Source organism: Saimiri boliviensis, chromosome 10 (genome assembly GCF_048565385.1).
Source record: "Saimiri boliviensis isolate mSaiBol1 chromosome 10, mSaiBol1.pri, whole genome shotgun sequence".
Taxonomy (NCBI): domain Eukaryota; kingdom Metazoa; phylum Chordata; class Mammalia; order Primates; family Cebidae; genus Saimiri; species Saimiri boliviensis.
In genome coordinates, this window is record NC_133458.1 from 119339427 (window position 1) to 119359467 (window position 20041).

The 20041-nt window shown below is 37.9% G+C and overlaps 1 protein-coding gene across 2 annotated transcripts in view; it reads right to left on the reverse strand.

The window, feature by feature from the left end:
• Window positions 1-527: 527 nt before the first annotated feature.
• ANLN (anillin, actin binding protein) overlaps window positions 528-20041 on the reverse strand; it is a 62116-nt gene continuing 42602 nt past the window's right edge. For both annotated transcript variants that reach the window (XM_074379817.1, XM_074379818.1), the window contains 4 exons: window positions 14591-14677; window positions 10552-10659; window positions 4786-4958; window positions 528-1849 (listed from right to left, as the gene is read on the reverse strand). In XM_074379817.1, coding sequence (XP_074235918.1) covers window positions 1726-1849; window positions 4786-4958; window positions 10552-10659; window positions 14591-14677 — 492 coding nt within the window. In that variant the 3' untranslated portion in view covers window positions 528-1725. The remainder of the gene's footprint in view (window positions 1850-4785; window positions 4959-10551; window positions 10660-14590; window positions 14678-20041) is intronic.

The following is a 20041-nucleotide window of genomic DNA, read 5'->3' on the forward strand; positions in this document are numbered from 1 at the left end:
TAGAATATTTTTATGAACAAAAGAATATAAATATTTCTATGTGATATGTGTAGTATCCTCTGGCAGGACGTAAACATTGGTGAAAGCAGTTATGACAATCGGAGAAGACTTGCTTTTTGTGCATTCTGAATTTTGTAGCATGCTTTTGTGCCCTTTGAATGCCTACTCAAAGATAAATTCAAGTCTATAAATAAATACAACGGACCTTGTTATCAGTCCCATCAAATCTATTCCCTGTTTGGCTGATGGTATCACTCATCCATTCAGTCTCTGCTAAAGACTTGGGAAACATCCTTCCTCTCCTGAAATGTACATCCAATTACCATATTCAGTTGAAATGCCTCAGAAATAGATCCTTCATTCACTTATGCATTCAACAGCAGCCCTAAGAACACACAATAAACCAAACTGGGTAGAGAGAAAAAGATGAATGAGACATTGTCAGCACAGTATCCTCAAAAAGCTCCCAGCCCAGGGATGCAAACAACCACACCATGCATTCAAACAGTGCTTCCTAAACAACTGAGTCCTTCAGACATTTACAGGTATTTATTTGAGTAAGAGCTCATAAAATATATTTTTTATAATATACACAAGAAAAAATACATTTGAATGAATACAAAATAAAATGACAGGAGGTGAAAGAATTTAGTGTTTATAGATGAGGTCATCAAGGACCTTAATAATTCAGAGAAGAAATTCAAAGTGTATTTAAAAGTTGAGACCCTGCTTTTACAATATTTTATAATAATAAAAAAAAGGCATTTAAAGGTGATATGACTTAATAGTTTTCCAATTTCAAAATGTGTTTCTAGACACTGTTGTTTATAAACCAAAAAAAAAAAAAAAACACACACACAACAACAAAAACAACCCAAACACTTTGGCAAGCAAAGTATAATTAGTCCATAGCAGCTTCATAACAGTTTATTTTTTTAATATAAAGATTTTTAAATTTACACTTGTTCTTGTTATAGCAGAAAAAACTAATATGCTAAGTCTGTAACCTATGCAGCAAAAATAATTATCTTAATGAAGCCTGAATCCTATGCAAATGTGCACCACACTGCATGCATAGTAACTGAGTAAATGTAGACCCTGTGCTTATCAGCTCTTCTATGTAGAATATCGAAACCCCAAGTCTCACTCACTGTCTCCATGTCTACATCTCTTTTCTGAAGGCAGCCTCAAGCTTTAAGCCAACATATATTTGTTATTGAAAAAATTCTCATTCTCATTACTAAAAATGTTTCTGTAATGGCCTTCGACATTTTTTTCAGTACCCTAGTAACAAGTCATGATCAATGAATGATCACAACCTGTAGAAAAAGCCACTGAGACTGGAGAATGGTTTCTGTTTCCAACCCCTGAAAGACGTTGCTGCTTCAAGACCCACGGCTCCAAGAAGACAATTCAGAATTTCTTACTTTTAAAAAACACTGTCACAAATAACTGAATAATTAGATTTCTAGGAAAATGAGGCTTTTAAATTAAGATTTAGCAAAATCAACTATAATGTATTTACTTCTACTCATTGATGAATGACAGAAATCAGTTAAAGTTTTACATACAAAAGATATAAATACTGCATAATATGTAGTGAATATTGGCACAAACCCTTTCGTACTTAAAGCATAAAATGCAATCAGTAAATCTGATGCTCCTAAGTGTGTTTCTTAAGATGACGTAGGTCAGAAAACCTCTACAGAATGGAAATTTCCCAGATTAAGGCTTTCCGATAGGTTTGTAGCAAGCATCAGGTTGCCAGAGGCGAATATCAACAAGAACTTGATTGAGTTTTTGCATCCAGAGATCCCGCTCTTCTTTAGTATCTGCAGACAGCCAGTTCCTACAGGAACAACCAACCAACGAGGTCAGAATTCTTTTCCCCTCATTCTCTACCCCCAGGTACTCTTGGTAGGGAAAAAAAATGACTAAACAAACCAGTCAAATCAATTACCTTCAACCATCTTATATTGGATGCACTTAGTGAGGGGCTTCTCCAAATAAAACAGGAAAATTATCCTCAGTTTGGTTAACTGATGCTAACTTACACTAATTACACTTGGTAAAGGCTGGTGTTTCCAACAGGTGTTTTATACAGGTAGTGCGTGGCCTGGGTAACTTGATGGCATAGGACACCCACTAAGTGTGGGCAACTTCTCAGCAAGAGCATCAAAGGCCTGAATCTAGGCACTCCCAGTGTCCTTCAGAGTCAGGTTCCCCAACAGCTGCAATCACAGACTCGTGGACCTTCACCTGGCTTTACAGGTAATATTGTTTTACACTGTCTCCCACTAGATTTGTCCTACTATATTAGTAGAACATGGTATTTACAATAAACTATCTAAAACTCCTAAGACTTTTGTCTATCCTAACCTCTCTGTCCATATTAAGAATATTTTCCTTGCATCCATAATTAGCTACAAGTTGAATAAATAACTAGTTGATGGGGCAGGCCAGGGTAAGGAAGGGGGGATTCCCTAACTCATAGCCAGAGCATCCTTCTAGAGAACAGCCAGCCATTAGGTTTTTATATTGCATTCATTCTGCAACTTTATAAGTTCTCCCCATTGGTACTAGAAATGGTGTAAACATGAATAAGTGGAGTTTATCACCTCCAAGTAGTCAATGAAGAAAATACTGCACTTATAATAGCCACCACTTATTAAGCTCATTGTATGTACTTGAAACTGTGCTAAGTGTGTTTACTCAATCATCTCTATTGTCTGAAGTCTCTGTGAACCTATTCTGGTTCAAGAGGCTGACAAAATTTTTAAAAACTCTATTGTCACTGTGGAGTTTATTGTTCCCTTTTGACACAGAAGATTTCAGAGGGCCAGCAAAGTTAAGTGACCTGCCATGGTTACGTTTGATAAGTCACAGAGTTAGGATTTAAACTTTTAAGTCCGCTGACTTCAAAGCTCTACTGTACTGCCTCCCTATGTGATGAAACATTCTAGTTTCAATGTGTAGGTCTCTATTTTGAAGTTGGCAATAGAGATCAAAAGAGAAATCTTTAGCATTGACAGCAAGCTTAGTTAGTAGAAATGACAATGAGGTACATTGAATTCAGGTAAAAGGCCTAAGTCCAAAAGACTGTAAGGAAACAGATCAGTGAGGGAAAGGAGAATGCAGAAGTGCAGAATGTTTATATTCTCACAATAAAAAAAAAAAACAAAATAAATTTTAGGCCACAAGCAAAGCTGAAGACTCAGCCAAGACTGAACTGAGAATGTACCACTCTCATATGCTTGGGCAAAGGGTTCCCATCCACATTATAATTTTATAGCGAGAAAGAGTACAAGCAAATGAGGTAAAGAGTAATTAAAGCAACATATAATCTAGCTATTTTTATCACAGGGGAAGGTCTACAGAGAAGTCTAAGAGAGTTTATGCAACCAGTAAAAAATAAAGTTATATGAAAAATGTGAGTGATATTTAAAATGGCTGAAGTGGGCTGCTGTGGTCAGGAACTATGTAGATACTGCATTTTGGTTGGTTCCTCCACTGATGATGGCCATGGACAGGCCGCTATCAAACAAAATTATTAGAAAACCATTTTGCCTGTCCTGCCCTGCCTGATTCCACCACTGCATAGAAAACCGCTGAAAGAATAAATGAGTTAAAATGCCTATAATCCCAGCACTTTGGGAGGCCGAGGCAGGTGGATCACGAGGTCAAGAGATCAAGACCATCCTGGTCAACAAGGAGAAATCCCATCTCTACTAAAAACACAAAAAAAAAACTAGCTGGGCATGGTGGCGCGCACCTGTAGTCTCAGCTACTCGGGAGACTGAGGCAGGAGAATTGCTTGAACCCAGGAGGTGGAGGTTACAGTGAGCCGAGATCGCGCCATTGCACTCCAGCCTGGGTAACAAGAGCGAAACTCCGTCTCAAATTTTTAAAAAAATCATAAATCTGGAAGTCATCTAGACATCAAAAATTTCCATCAAATGAGTCCTCTATCTAGCTATTTTAACACAAATTGGCAGTCTCTGGGCAACTCTGTTCTATTTTAGTATATTGTGTCTCCTGGGTGTAGCTTTCTAATATTTTCACATTAGAAACTCATAAAGCTAAAAAAAAAAAAAGAAAGAAAGAAACTCATAAAGCTAGTTCTACCAATCTCCCCATATCTGCATTATCCAGCAACAGCCTAATTACTAAAGATCTTATCAAATTCTAACTTTTGTCCCTAATGACAACTTTGTACATTGAAGTTGGTCTTCAAGCTTCTCTTAGGCATCCAAGTAAAAGAACCTATCTTCGAATCTTAGCAATAAACCTTTGTATCTTACACTTGAACTTAGGGTTAATTAAAAAAGAGGCACTCCCCAAAGTTGTATTCTGTCAATCTCCATCCAGAAATTTGCAGAATAGAATGAGATTGTTTTTGTGAGTCATTTGATTACATGAGGGTATTCTGGGCATGGAAGGAAGGGATGTGTAAAGTCTCTATGAATAATGCTTATCTCCTCAACTACACATGAAATCTTGAAACTTAACCCAAAGATTATTAGCTAACTGCCAAGAAAATGCCTCCACTGTGAGCATACTGGAAAATATTAAGCTAAGATACAACCTGAGTATTATACTTTCCTTAACTGTATTAATTTAGTGATGATAGATGTTTCTCTTATTGCTTTGTGTGTGTTTTGTTTTCTCACTAAGGCTGTGCCCTTTTCAAAGTCAATGACCATCTCTGATACTTCTCATAGTGGCAAGTACATAGTGGGCAATCAATTGCTTAGTTGACAGAAATATTTATAGGCCAATACATACTTGGTGACACAGAGTGTGTCCCTGCATTGGCTGACAAGAGTCTCTCGGTCATCTTCTCTTTGTGGTCGGACAGTAATTAATTCAAAAGTGTTGCGTCTTGCACAGAATTCTCTGTTGGCTGGTTCTATCTGATGACTGGTACAATTAGCCAGATTTATCCTTCCTATGGGATTCTTTAAAAGCAAATTAAGAGAAATTAGCAGAAAATAAGACTATTTAAGTCAGTAAGCATTAAGCAGCATTTAAGTTGGTACAAATTAAAATTAAAAAGCCATTCATTTAAAAGTTAAAATTTAGTTACACTGGGCTTAGAGAAACATATTCAACATTTATTATTGTTCCTCGCTAGACATAAAAATAAAACCCAAAAATATCAACTGGTAGCTCTTGCCAACTATCCTATAAAGCTCTTTATTATGGGAGACTTCAAATAAAAAATACAAAGAACAGTATAATGAGCCCCAGGTACCAAAACCAGCTACAACAATGAGAAACACACTCAGCTGCCTTTTGTCTGTACCTTACCCACTTCTCTTCTTTCTATAAAAGGAAACCTAGACATCAGATTTCATGTGTAAATATTTCTTTATGTATCTATGAAACATAAGGGCAAATAATTGCCCTGGGTTGTTGGCAGCCATGAATTCCAGTGGTATGAGAGCCGAAGTGCAGGAAAAAATTCATGAGACCAAATGGTCCTGAAATGGGAAAAGGAACACATATAGGCACACACAGTGAGCCAACAGCTAATAAATGTGTCAATTCTATCAGAAGTTTTAAAAATAAAAATAGAACATACCATTTAAAAACCTTAGATTGGCTAAGTCTGGAAAAAACAGTAACAACCTCTGTTGATTGGTTAGGGAGTAAGTAACAGATTCTTATGCATCATTGGTGAAAGTATAATATGATCTATTACTGGTAGGCAACTTGATAACAGTAATCAAAAACCATTAACAATGAGCATTTTCTGACCATATAGTTCTACCTAAATTTATCCTAAGCAAAAACATAATATGTATACACAGATTTTAATATGTATAGTCACTGTTTTTTCATAATAGCAAAAAATTCCAAACAAATTAAATGACAGTAATAGGAGACTAATTAAATAAATCATGGTATTGTTTCCAGCAAATATGGCACATTAAATAGTCTGAAAATCCTCCCATTAAGCTGCCAAATGCTAGATAATTAAATTCACAAGAAAGTAAAAATATCCTTCAAAGGCCAAAATCAATGAGCAAGGGAGAATGAAGAATAGTAAACCAATTTGAAACCCTGTCTTTCCTGGGGGTTTTTGCCACCACTAAGACCTGCAACCTAGAAATGACAGAATATAAATTCTGGCATTTGCTTTAAAACACCCTAGCAAAGCAACTAAACAAAAATGCATGTGTGTTGTGGAGAGATAAATGAAACCTGAAAACTAATAATTAATGAAGCTGGAAGTTCATTATACCATTTTTGCTTTGTGTACATTTGAACATTTTCAATTATAAAAAGCAAAACAGAGCCAGGTGCAGTGGCTCATAACTGTAATCCCAACACTTTGGGATGCTGAGGTGGGCAGATCGCTTTGAGTTCAGGAGTTTGAGACCAGCTTGGTCAACATGGTGAAACCCCAGCTCTACTGAAAATACAAAAATTAGCATGTCTGACAGTGCTTGCCTATAGTCCCAGATACTTGGGAGACTGAGGCAGAGAACTGCTTCAACCCAGGAAGCAGAGGTTGCAGTAAGCCAAGATCGCACCACTGCACTCCAGCCTGGGCAGCAGAGTGAGACTCTGTCTCAAAAAAAAAAAAAAAAAAAAGAAACAAAAAGTAAAACATATATGTATATATATTTCCATGGGGTGATGGCAGTGTGTGTGTGTGTGTGTGTGTGTGTGTGTGTGTGCACGCGCGTGCGTGCAAGGGTGTGTGTGGAAAAAGCAAGGACCAAGAATAGTCATACAGTAGCCCACACACTTATCCATGGTTTCACTTTCCATAGCTTCAATTACCCAGTCAACCATAGTGGAAAAATATTAAAAGAAAAATTCTAGAAACAAACAATTCATAAGCTTTAAACTGCATGCCGTTCTAAGCACCATGATGAAATCTCCCATCATCACATCTGCGGTGTGGATCCTGCCTTTGTTCAGCATATCCACGTCGTACCTGCTACCTGCTCAGTACTCACTTCGCAGCATACTGAGTAATAAGATCAACTGCTGTAGTATGTAGTGCTTGTGTTCATGTAGCCCTTATCTGACACAATAAGGTCCCCAAAGTGCAAGAGTAGATAACGCCAAAAACAAGCCATAAAGTGCTCCCTTTAAGTGAAAAGGTGAAAGTTTTCAACTTAATAAGGAAAGAAAAAAAATCATATGCTGAGGTTGCCAAGGTCTACACAGTAAGAACAAATCTTCTATCCATGAAGTTGTGAAGAAAAAGAAATTCATGCAAGTTTCGTTGTCACATTTTCAACCGTAAAAGTTACCACCATGGTAAGTGGTAAGTGCCTAATTAAAATAGAAAAGGCATTAAATTTGTGAGTATAAGACATCAACAGAAACGTGTTGTGACTGATGGCAACTGGGTCTGGTACTTATTCATGGTTTCATGCATTCACTGGGCGTCCTGGAATGCATCCACTGAGGATAAGGAAGAACTACTGTCCATTACTGCATATGTGAGGAGACCTGCCTTAGCAGACATTAAGTTTTATTTTAAAGCTATGTTCATTTAGGCTGGGATAGAGAAACAGACCAAAGGAAACAGAACAGTGAGCCTCAAATTAAACCTACACATATAATGACACTTGATACACATGAGAAGTGGCACTGTAGATCAGCGAATGATACAGTTTGGATATTTGTCTTCACTGAGATCTCATGTTCAATTGTAATCCCCAGTGTTGGAAGTGGGGCCTGGTGGGAGGTGACTGGATTATGGGAGCGGATTTCTCAAGAAGTCCCCTTGGTGCTGTCCTCACAATAGTGAATGAGTTCTCACACGAGCTGATTGTTTAAAAATGTGTGGCACCTCCCCTTGCTCACTCACTAGCTTGCTCCTGTATTACCATGTGATACACCTGCTCCCACTTCACTTTCTGCCGTGAGTAAAAGCTCGCTGAGAGGCCTCCCCAGAAGTTCAGCAGATGCCAGTGTTATGCTTTTAGTATAGCCTGAAGAACCAGCAGCCAATTAAAAAATTACCCAGTCTTGGGTATTTCTTCATAGCAATGCAAGAATGGCCTAGCACAGAGGGGAAAGAACCAACAGTTCAATGATGCTGGCACAATTGGTTATCCAGGTGGAAAAAAAATCAATTCTAGGGAAATTAAATGTGAAGTAGAAACATTTATAACTTTAGAAAGAGGTATAAAAGAAATCTTTGACTGGAGGGTAAGGAGAGTTTCTTAAATTAGCCCCTAAAAAGTACAAAGCAATAGACTGATAGGACTGAATACCTTAACATTAGAAAAGTCTGTGCATGAGAAGACACTATAAAGATAAATTAAAAGATATGTCAAGCCTAAGACTAGGGAAATATAATTGTAATGTACCAATATTAAAATGGATCATATGCAATCACTTCATAGGAGAGAAAATAAAAATGGCCATACACACTCTTATGCTTAGAAAAGATACTTAGTCTAGTAATCAAGAAGATATAAAAATTTTTTAAATGAGAGAACATTTCACATCTATCTTATTGATGGAAGTTTAAAAGCCTGACATATGAGGTGTTGGTGGGAATATGAAAAACTGAGAACTCCCAAATATCCCTGGTGGGAATGGAAAATCGTACAACCACTTTTGCGACTCATCTGACAAAATCAAGTTGTAGATGTAGCAAACCCTACAACCCAGCAAGTCTGCTACTAGATAACATTCAAAAAAGAACTCTCATCCATGTGTACAAGAAACTAAGTCTTCCTGCCTGAGGGCTGTAAAAGGCACAAACCAAAAGAAAACGAGAAGAAAGTGAATCACAGCAGCACTGTCTGTATACAACAATTTAGAAATAATTTTAAGGGTCTCTAAACAGGAGAATGGATAAATTGTAATGTGTTCTTAAAATCGAATACTATACAGAGAAAAGAGGACAAAACAGAGCTACACATACCAGCCCAAGCAAATTTTACAAACCATGCTGACCCAAAAAAGGCAAGATGTAGAATAATACATACAGTATGTTATTATCTGTATAATGTTTAAAGGCATGCAATTGCAGCAACATATATTGCTTATATACATGCGTAGGTTGAACAACCCAAATCTGAAAATCTTGAATTCTGAAATGCTCCAAAATCTAAAACTTTTTGAGACTGAACATAGTACTCAAAGGAAATGCCCATTGGAGCATCTCAGAGTTTGAATTTTGGGGTTAGGAGATAATTAATTGGCAAGTACAATGCAAATAGTCCAAAATCTGGAAAAAAGATTCCAAATCCAAAACACCTCTAAATCCCAAGGATTATAGATGAGGGGTATTCAATCTGTATAATAAAATTTTAAATAAGTGCATGGGAACAATAAACAATTTAGGATAGAGGTTATCTCTGTGGGAGAGAGAATTACATGGAGAGCTTCAACTGGAATGGTAACACAGAGGTTGACTGAAATTGTTCTATGCTCTTTTGAATGTCTCAAACATTTCATGATAAATTTTTTAAATATTAACAATTTTAATGACTACAGTGTAACACACATAGCTATCAAACAAAACATTATAGACTTATCTTTATGATATTGAAAGACATTATTTTATCAAGTAAAAAATCAGATTATAAAAAGCATGCTTTTCTTTTTTAAAAGATTCATAATTGTTATATATAATACATTTAAAAAATTTAAAAAGATATCTAACCAAAATATGAACAATAGCTATGTCTGTTATGGATAATTTTCCTTTTTAATTCTGCTTATTTGTATCTTCCAGTTTGGGGATAATAAATAATCTTACTTGGGCAATGATATTAACTTCTTTAAAAACATGATACAATTTATTACACAAAATCCTCTTATTAAATTTTAGAAACAAAATACAAACCATTGTTCCTATGGGTGGGTTTCCATTATCGTTTTACCCTAGCTAATAAGATAAAAAAAAACTAAATTAAAAATATTTCCAACTTCAAATGTCAACAAGAAATTATAATTAAACATCCAGTAGAAAAGAAGGAAAAATATATGTGTTAAAGTATTTTAAGAGTGGTCACATCATAGGGAATGGATAGAATATAAAAATTTTAAACAAATGAGACACACACACACACACACACACACACACACGCACACACACACACTAATCTACAAGAAAAATGCTTTTTTTTTGTGTTTGTCTTTGAGACCGAGTCTTGCTCTGTCGCCTAGGCTCGAGTGCTGTCACGTGATCTTGGCCCACGGTAACCTCGGCCTCCTGGATCCAAGCAGTTCTCCTGCCTCAGCCTCCCGTGTAGCTGGGATTACAGGTATCCGCCACCACACCCAGCTAATTTTTGTATTTTTAGGAGAGACAGGGTTTTGCCATGCTGGCCAGGTTGGTCTCAAACTCCTGACCTCAGGTGATCCATCCACCTCAGCCTCCCAAAGTGCTGAGATTATAGGCATATGCCACTGCACCCGGCCAAGAAGAACATTTTCAATGGCTTAATGAGTACACAGAAAGGGGAATTAATTTGGGTGAGTGATAGGGCCAGAGGGAACACTTGCATGAACACTACATGGAAGTCAATCAGGGCTTTCACCACTAACCAATACAATTTAAATTACCTTTCGTTTCTCATCATCTGGATAAGTCCAATAAGATATACAGTTTCCAGAAAGAACACACCATCTTCGATGCCAGGCACCAAAACCACTAACATCTTCAAAGATGGTCTGGAAAAGTCAATTGAAATGCTGGCTTTAGAAAGTTGAGGAAAATATCCTAACAATGAAATACTGATTCTGTATGTTAACTGCAGTATGTTGACATATTTCATATCTCAAAATGTGTATGATTTCATGTCTTTTACCTTAGTAATGAAAATCACTGATTATTCATATCAGAAATTTACTTCAACATCATCTACAAGCATTTAAGAACATTCAGACATCGACCCTAAATTAAATACATCTACCTAATTTTAAGTGTAGTGTCCCTAACCAAATGCTCCTTAAACAAGGGAAATGCCTCTAGTGTTGGAGAATATGAAATTATCATGCCATACTTATTTTAAAAAACTAATGATAACATATTAAATAAAACCTGATGCAAGACTGGGATTTAATCTTTATTCAGGAGATCAAGTTTTCAAACAGGATTAGAAAAGAGTCAGCTTATGATCACAGGCTTTGGTCAATAATCGTGATAAACATTGCAACTCCAAGTCCACTGCTGGGCCGTGAGACCCGCTTGCAGTGATGCTTCCCTGCAGTCAGGTGTTCGTCCTTAGGAATGCTAGTTATATTCTAAAGGTAGGCAAGGCAGTAATGTTGGCTAGAGACAGGACTCCAGAATAGGCAACTATAATAACACCTGGTTTTGTTCCACGGAAGCACTTCCGCTTAAACAGTGTAAGTACAGGCTAAGAGGTTTTCATCTACTATTGTTTAGCTATAATCATAACAGATCCCTAAACTGCATAAAAGCCCTCACTTTTCATTAAAAAGGAAAAACAGAAACCATTCATCTAGGAACTTCTCTGTTAAAAAACAAAGCAAGGTAAAAACATAACAATGCTGCAGATCAGGGAAACCTTTTCTTTACGGGCTGGAGAGTAAATAATTTTAGACTTTGGGCCATAAGGTCCCTGCCACAGACAAGCCTCTGTTCCAACCAAAGGCTATAAAAACAGTCAGTGGGGCCTGCCGTGCCGCCCTCTGATACAGATGATTCAAAGGCATCTTTGCATTTGATTTCAAATTACCTTCCTATCACAACTTTACTTGTCTGATTGTTGAGAAGCTAATAATAAACTAGTATTACTTGGCTGTTGCTGTGAGAGACTATTCTAAGAATATCTGTATTTTAAAATTATTTCAACTGATCCTTACTCCAACTCTGTGACAGTTGGATATACACTCTTCTCAATTTACTGTTTTATGTAAATTTCCCCAAAGGTGGCTTGGATTAGGAGTCTAATTTCTGGCCATGATGTGTGAGAGCAAATGTTACCAAGCTAGATTGAAACCGCATATTCATTAGTTTGCTCCAACCACATGCCCTCCTGCCTCACCTTTTTCCTCCTGCCCTGACCCTTCCATTTTCCTCCCCAAGCCGCATTTTCTAGGCAACACTGCTCACAGCCCCCGAAAGAAGAAAGGAATCGTATTTCAATCTCAAGCAGGTAAGTTAACACAAATAAGTCACCAGCTCCCTCCTGTGTTGACGTTCACCTTTTACATCATAAAGGTAATAGACAAGGTAACTTTTGACAGACAAGATTAACACCAGCTATGATGACATCCTACTATAATCGGAGCAGAATAAAAGAACAGCCTTTTTGTTTCTATAGCTAAGGAAATGGAAGGCCAAGGAAATTAAGTGACATCACACAGACAGCAAAACCGGAACCTTTTGGCTGCCAGTCCAGAGCACCTGCCTCTTGCTGCTCCTCAGTGGAGGCAGAGCTAGCCAGCACCCTGTCAGAGCCACTTACCAGTCTCCTTGGTTGGAGTCTCCCTTCTCCCAGCCAGCTCTGGCACATCAGGACAGGAAGCTGAGCTGAGGAGCTTTCATCTCCATTGCTACCTCTAATTTTTGTATAGGGAGTAGAGGCAGTTAAAATGCAATGTTTAGGCAGAGGACTGAAGATAAGTCAGGGAGTCCTGAGCTCTTTCTTACTACATTTCTGTCAGTATGGATGTGAGAAGAATGGGCAATAGGATTCAAGACAGAGTAAACTTGAAGAGGTCTAACAAGCTAGTTAAGAGCCCAGCTAAAAAATTAATTAGATGAGATGTTAAATGCAAATGAACCAGCTACCTTAACAGAGCCTATCCATTGCTAAAGCATCTACATTCAATATAAAAATGTTTACATGAAAATAAAAGATCATTTTGTTGAAGGCAAACCCTGCCTTCAACTCAGAAACATATATTCTTTTCCAAGACTATCTAGTGCCACCTGCTGGCTTTACATGTGATAAAACCTAATAAGGAAGCAAAAAATACTGTTATTAAGTAATAATTCCCAATCCTTTGGAAGTGGGCTACAGTTACTTAGGCCACCCGGCTTTTCCTTACTCTCCAGCTCTTCTTTCTGTACCTTTGACAGCAGTTACAAACTGACTTGTAACATCCCTTGCATCATTCAAGTTCTTGCTTCACAGAGAACACGGAAGCAACTTCATTTTCTCTACCTCTTATGCCATACTCACAATCTTCTATGCATTCTATACACATACTTTCCTCCTCTGATAATGAGAAAGCAGTAATTCTGTATAAAATAAATCCTGTGAACTGTGGCTTGGGCTTAATTCTTCCCATTCTCAAGACTTTGCTCTACATCTCTCCCATCTTAATAAAACGTTGACAAAATCCTTCTTTCACCCTACATGCCTCTGCAAGCACAACATTCTTCTCTCCTTACTTCTTCACTGCCAAAGTGTTTCCAAGAGTTTCTAAGCTCCTGTGCTCATTCTTCATCTCCCACTCACTATGGACCCATTTGCAGTCTGGCATCTGCTTACACCTACACCAGAATGATCACCTGGTAATAAGTCCAACCGTCCTAACAGAACTTGCTCTAACTTAGCCACTCCCTCCTTTCAATGCTCTCTTCTATGAGCAACCATGACGCTAGATTCTCCGTTTCTCTCCCTGCAGTGTCCTCTGAGGCTTCCCTCCTTCCATCCGTCCCTTCAATGCTGGCACTCCTCCAGTGAGTTGGCTCTGCTTCCCCAGTTGCCCTGGGCTTCCCCATGCTGCAGAGATCCACATCTTTACCTCTACCAAATGTCTATCTTGAGCTCCAAACCCAGAACTTTCACACGTCTCCAGGCATCTAAAATTCAAATCAAGTAAAACTTAACTCATTAAAATTTCCCACCTCGGTGGGAACTGACTAGTCTTCTTCAGGGTTGTCATTCTCCAATCTGCTTTCCACATCGGTCAGAATGATTTTCTCAGTCCCAAGTTGGATAATTTCCTCTGCGTAAAATCCTATAAGAGCAACTCACTGACTCCAGGATAAAGTCCAAATTCTTTAAAAGGTCCTTGAACCCTTGCCCCATTTCCCCAACCTCACTTCCCTCTCGAGTCACTGTCCTCATTCCCCACCCACCAACCACATGCATGCACTCAAACTGCAAGCTCAAGCTATCCAGAAACATCTTCCACTGTCTGCATGTGTCATCTTTCTTTTCTTTGGGTAGGAGTGACAGAGAAGGGCCCTCCAAGCCACTGTACATTCTCCCTCTATCTGGAGCACTTCTCCCTTTCTCCCTGGCTAACTTACTCAGTTAGCAGTTTAGAAATAACTTCTCTCAGCAGTTCCCTTTATCCCACCCCACCCACAGTCAAGACCCTGGTATCCCACCAACTGACCCCAATGCACCCCGTTTTCTGCTATTATGGTACTATATTGTACCTGTCTGTTCATTTGTATTTCTCCCTTCTAAACTAAAAGCTCATGAGTAGAGAAATTATTTTTTGTGGCCTTTTACATTCCAAGAGCCACACAGTGATTGCCATATAAAGGACACAGAACAAATCTTTACTGAACCAACTTATCACTTAATCACAAAGGATTTCATTCCTATGGGAAACAAGTCCATATTTCACAAAATGGAAAAAAGAAAGTTAAAGACTAAGTGATGTTACTTACTAGAAAACCTCTCTCTTCAACACTGGAATTCACTTGACATTTTATTTTTAAATAAATATGACCTTCCAAAGAAGATAAAAAGGGGACCTGCAAAGGAAACAGGTACGTTATTTGCAAAAGAGGTTCAAAGTGTGATTTTTCTGGATAAACTATGCATAAATTATAAACAGAGAATATTACAACGTGAAAACACAGCATTTTTTAAAGTTGTAATATAAAAGGCATGGCCAAAAAGCCGTTGGTTCCTTAGCAACAAATACTTTTGAAGAATAAATTCATTCAAGGTAAAGCTTGACAAAACCAAAAAGCCCTAAATCTCAAGTTAATGTGAGAAGGAAAACAGAAGACAATACTTGTGTTTATCTATTCTCCATCAACAGGAGACTATACTCAGTAAGAAACTGGATAAACCAACTTGTAAACTCACACCATACAATACCACCCAGAATAATAAACTGCAGAAACGGAAAAGCCAGTCCTTGAATTCATGTGGAATTGCAAGAGACCCCAAACAACCAAATCAATATTGTAAATAAAGAACAAAAAGGAATCATATTTCCCAATTTCAAAACATAATACAAAGCTTTGGTAATCAAAACAGTGTGGATTGGCTGGAAGTGGTGGTTCATGCCTGTAATCCCAGCACTTTGGGAGGCCAAGGAGGGGGGATCACTTGAACACAGGAGCTCAAGACCAGCCTGGATAACACTGTGTGACCTCGTCTCTATTAAACATAAAAAAATTAGCCAGGTGTGGTGGCACATGTCTGTAGTCCCAGCTAGTTGGAAGGCTGAAGCAGGAGGATCGCTTGAGTCCAAAACGTCAAGGCTGCAGTAAGCTATGATCATGCCACTACACTCTGGCCTGGGCAACAGACCAAGATCTTGTCTCAAAAAAAAAAAACCAGTGTGGTTTGATCTTATCCAAAAGGCTGAGAAGCAACATATGAGACCTTTAAAGCAGCCAACCTCATAGAAGCAGAAACCAGAGTGGTGGCTGCCAGGGACTGGGGGAGGGGATAGGAGGAGTCGCAGTTCAATGAGTATAGAATTTCACCCATGCAGTGATTCTCATGCCTCAGCCTCTCCTGTAATCCTGGGATTACAGGGATGCACCACCACACCCGGCTAATTTTTGTATTTTTAGTAGAGATGGGATTTCACCATGTTGGCCAGGCAGGTCTTGAACTCCTGACCTCAACCAATCCACCCGCCTTGGCCTCCCAAAGTGCTAGGATTACAGGCATGAGCCACTGCACCCGGCCAAAAAGAAGTATTTAAAGGAAAGGAACCTAAACCTGTAAGAAAATATTCTTAGCGACTTAGCAGAGAAGCAAGTTTGCCATGAGCAACAAAGTATGCAGGGAAAAAGAGAAAACAGTGAGGTAGAGCATGGGCTGAGATAGACTGGCATCTGAAGAAGCGGAGGCAGAGCTAGCTCTCCCTACCCGCCCAGTTCTCCCCAAAAGGAATTTTGCTGAGTAAGTGCTGGTTGAAGACAGGTCTGAAAAGCAGAGAGAAAGCTTGTAGACATGCAGTACTTAGATCTCAAAGCTCTGCTCAAAGGTGGGACCTGACGCCATTCTCAAAGCATTTAAAGCAAAATTTGAACCAAATCTATCCATAGCCTAATTTCAGCTCAATTTCTGATTACATAAGAGACCAGTCCCTAGTCTATACCGTCTGAAAGACAAAACAACAAGTTATTACCCATTTCAGTCTCTACTGTTCTTTTCTAATATCTGGACTACAATTAAAAAATTACAAGACATGTAAAAAGGTAGGAAAACATGGAACTTATCAAGCGGAGAAAAGAAATCCTGTCAATAGCAGATCCACAGGATGATCTAAATGTTCGAATTAGGAAACAAAAACATTTATACAACATTAAAATATTTAGAGGAAAGGATGGAGAAAATTAAGTGAGAAATGGGGAATTTCAGCAGAGAAATTGCAACCACACACACACAGACACACACACACACACATACACACACGATCCAGATACAAATTTCAGAATTAAAAAACTGTCTGAATTTGAAAATTCACTGGATAGGCTTCACAGGAGACTAGATCCTATCAGGAAATAACAGGTGAACTTGAAGAACTAATAAATAGAAACCATGAAAAATGAAGCACAAAGAAAAAGAGAATTAAATGAAAACCAAAAAGAATGTCACAGACCTGTGGAAAAATAGTCAATAGTCTACGTTAAGTGGAGTTTCAGAAAGGAGAGACCAGGGCAGAAGAAATAACTTTAAGAGACAATGGCTGAGTATTTACTAAAACTTACAAAACAACTAACTACAGATCCATAAAGCTTGGCGAAACCCAACAATACAAAGAAAACTACACATAGGCACATTAAAATCAAACTGCTAAAAATGTTAAATAAAAAAGCAGAAAAGATAGGAATGGTGGCTGGCTGACTTCTTATTAGAAACAACTAAAGCCATAAACAATAAATTAACATCTTTAAAAGAATGTAAAGGTAAAAACCTGTCAACTTAGCAGTCCCAGTGACAACATCCTTCAGAAATTAAGGCAATATCAAAACATTTCTGGACAAACAAAATCTAGAGATTTCATTTCCAGCAGACCTATACTACAAGAAATAATAAAGACAGTTTTTCTTGACAGGACAATGATCTCGGATGGAATTCTGAATCTACAAGAAGGAAGAACACCAGAAATGGTAAATATAAGGGCCAATTTATAAAAAATATATCTTAAAATTTCTTTTCAAAATTGATTCAAGAGGCTGGGCACAGTGGCTCACATCTGTAACCCCAGCACTGTAGGAGGCAAGGTGGGTGGATGGCTTGAGCCCAGGACTTCACCACCAGCCTGGGAAACCTAGCAAGACCCGATCTCTTAAAAAATAAAAAAAAACTGATTAAAGAAAAATTTACAACAGTGCATTACCAAAGAAATATTGGGATGAGCAAATTAACTATACTGTTGTGAGGTTCAGATTGTAAGGTACATGAAGTAGTGTAATAGTATTTCAAAGTAGACTGTAATGAGGTAAGGATGCATACAGTATTTCATAGCAACTACTAAACAAACAAACAAAAAACAGGTAAGAACAGCTAAAAAATCCAAAAGAGGAGATTAAAAAGGATTATCAAAAGAATTCGACAATATCAATAGAAAACAAATAACAAACTGGTAGGCCAGGAGTTGGCAAACGTTTTCTTTAATTTACATGGACTATACATGGCGCCATTCAGTCAAGAGAAACGTAAACAAATATAAAGATGAACTTTTTGTGAAATATCTTTTGATCTTATACTGAAAATACAGTTTTTATGTGAGTGCAGGACTGCTATCAGAAAGGCATACCTATAGACTCTAATATAGGATTAAAAGAAGGTGAAGGATCTTCAGCTGGAAAATTTAATATCAGAAAAGGACGGTTTGATAATTTAGAAAGAGGCTTTAAAAATGTTAAGATAGAAAGGAGAAGCAGGTTCTACCAAATGACAGGGGATGAGTTCCCAGACACCATTAAGAGAATCAACGAACAAGTTTGTTTTTTGTTATTGTTTTCCAAAACAAGGTCTCACTCTGTCACTCAGGTTGGAGTGCAGTGGTGTGATCGTAGCTCACTGCAGCCTTGAACTTCTGAACTTCTGGCTCAAGCAATTCCCTCACCTCAGCCTTCTGAGTAGCTAGGGCTACAGGTGCGTACCACTACACCCAGCTAATAGTTTTTCATTCTTTGATGAGAAAAAACCTTTTTCATCATCCATGTTACTCAGGCTGGTATTGAACTTCTGGCTTCAAGCGACCCTCCCACTTTGGCCTCCCAAAGTGTTGGGATTATAGATTTGAGCCACAGTGCCCAACCTGAACAAGTTTTTAACACAGATAAAAGTGCCCTATTCTTGGGGGGGGTGGGCAGTAAGCCACAAGAAGCATATATTAGTAAGGAAGTAAAGTGAGTACCAGAATTTAAGGCAGAAGGGATAGGCTAACTCTACTGTTTTGCACAAATGCAAATGGGTTTATGATCAGAACTTCCCTTATCTATAAAGCTGCTAATGCTCAAGCCTTGAAAGGAAAAGATAAATACCAGCTGCTAATCTTTTGGTTATACAAGAAGGCCTGGATTGGTTCCATCAATGATTTGTCCCTGAAATCAAGAATAAAATGGTAACATATAGATATGTATTATATATATCTAAAGTAATATTGACTTCTGAGTCAAGATAGAAAGGAAGATGGAATTGTCTATCATTCCTATTGCCCAGAGAAAAAGAATGGCATCCCAACTGGATTAATCTTACTTAAGTCTAAATTTGAGTTTCCATTATAATTAGTTTCTAACAATTTGACCCTCTAACCTAGTAAAGATTACTTAAAGGGGGGAATTCTAAGACAAAAAGTATAAAATTTCAATAGACTAATTTCATGAGATGAACCTCCAACTGCCCAAATTTGAAACCGATCCACAATGTAGAATCAAAACATCATAGGCCCCATCTTTCTATTTTGTAAAAATTCCCTTTTGCTTTTCCTTAAAATGAGTTTTAAGTTCCTTAGGCTCTTTCCTCTCAATGCTATTTAACAGAATTCCATTGTTTAGCATAGAGAATGCTACTGATAACAAAAATCAGAACGATGAGAAGAAAATGTGCCCTCTTACTCTATGGCTGAGGAAAAGTAGACAATATTTTTGGTCAGAAGCTTGTCCTGATAAAGAAGTGAATTGAAAATATTCACAAAAAGGTCACGTTTGCTACCTGTCCCCCTAGTTGAGTGTGGAGGGAGACTTGTGTGAAAATGTATGATACTATTTTGTTTTGTTTAACAAAGGAATCTTTTAAGATATCCACACTTCAAAGATTATGTTAAGAGCTGTAAAATATAACCTATAACCAAGGAGACTGTGTAATGTGTTATACGCTGGGATATTTTTGAGGGTGAAAGGGGCACCATTAATAATTACACAGGGCCAACAGGCATAAACTGGACAGTTTAGGGCATACCAGAATGCCTAACCATTTTCTTCAATCCCAAAAGTCTATAATCCTAATTGGTTGTTTTACTTCAAAATTGTTTGCCCTAATATTTAACCTGACATTTGTATTTCCTAAAAGGTATAAATACCTATGAGGTTGCTTTAAGTCCAAGGAGGAACTTCAGGACATCCTTCTCCCTTTATCTATAATAGTATAATACAACCATCATGGTTTTGGATTCCCTATTCAAAGAAAGGGTTTGAAAGTCTGACTCATTAAGATTTGTATATTTAAATTCCAGGATGCCAGGCTTTAAATGAGATCTGAATAGCCTCAAATAAGACGGCAATCCACTGACAGTGGTGTCCTAAATCTGCAGAGCAAACCGACTGGATTAACTTCAACAGAAATTCCGTTCTGAAAGGAACTCAGGGATAAGCCCTGCGATTGTTGTATTACTGGTCAAGGCACCAGTAAAATAAACC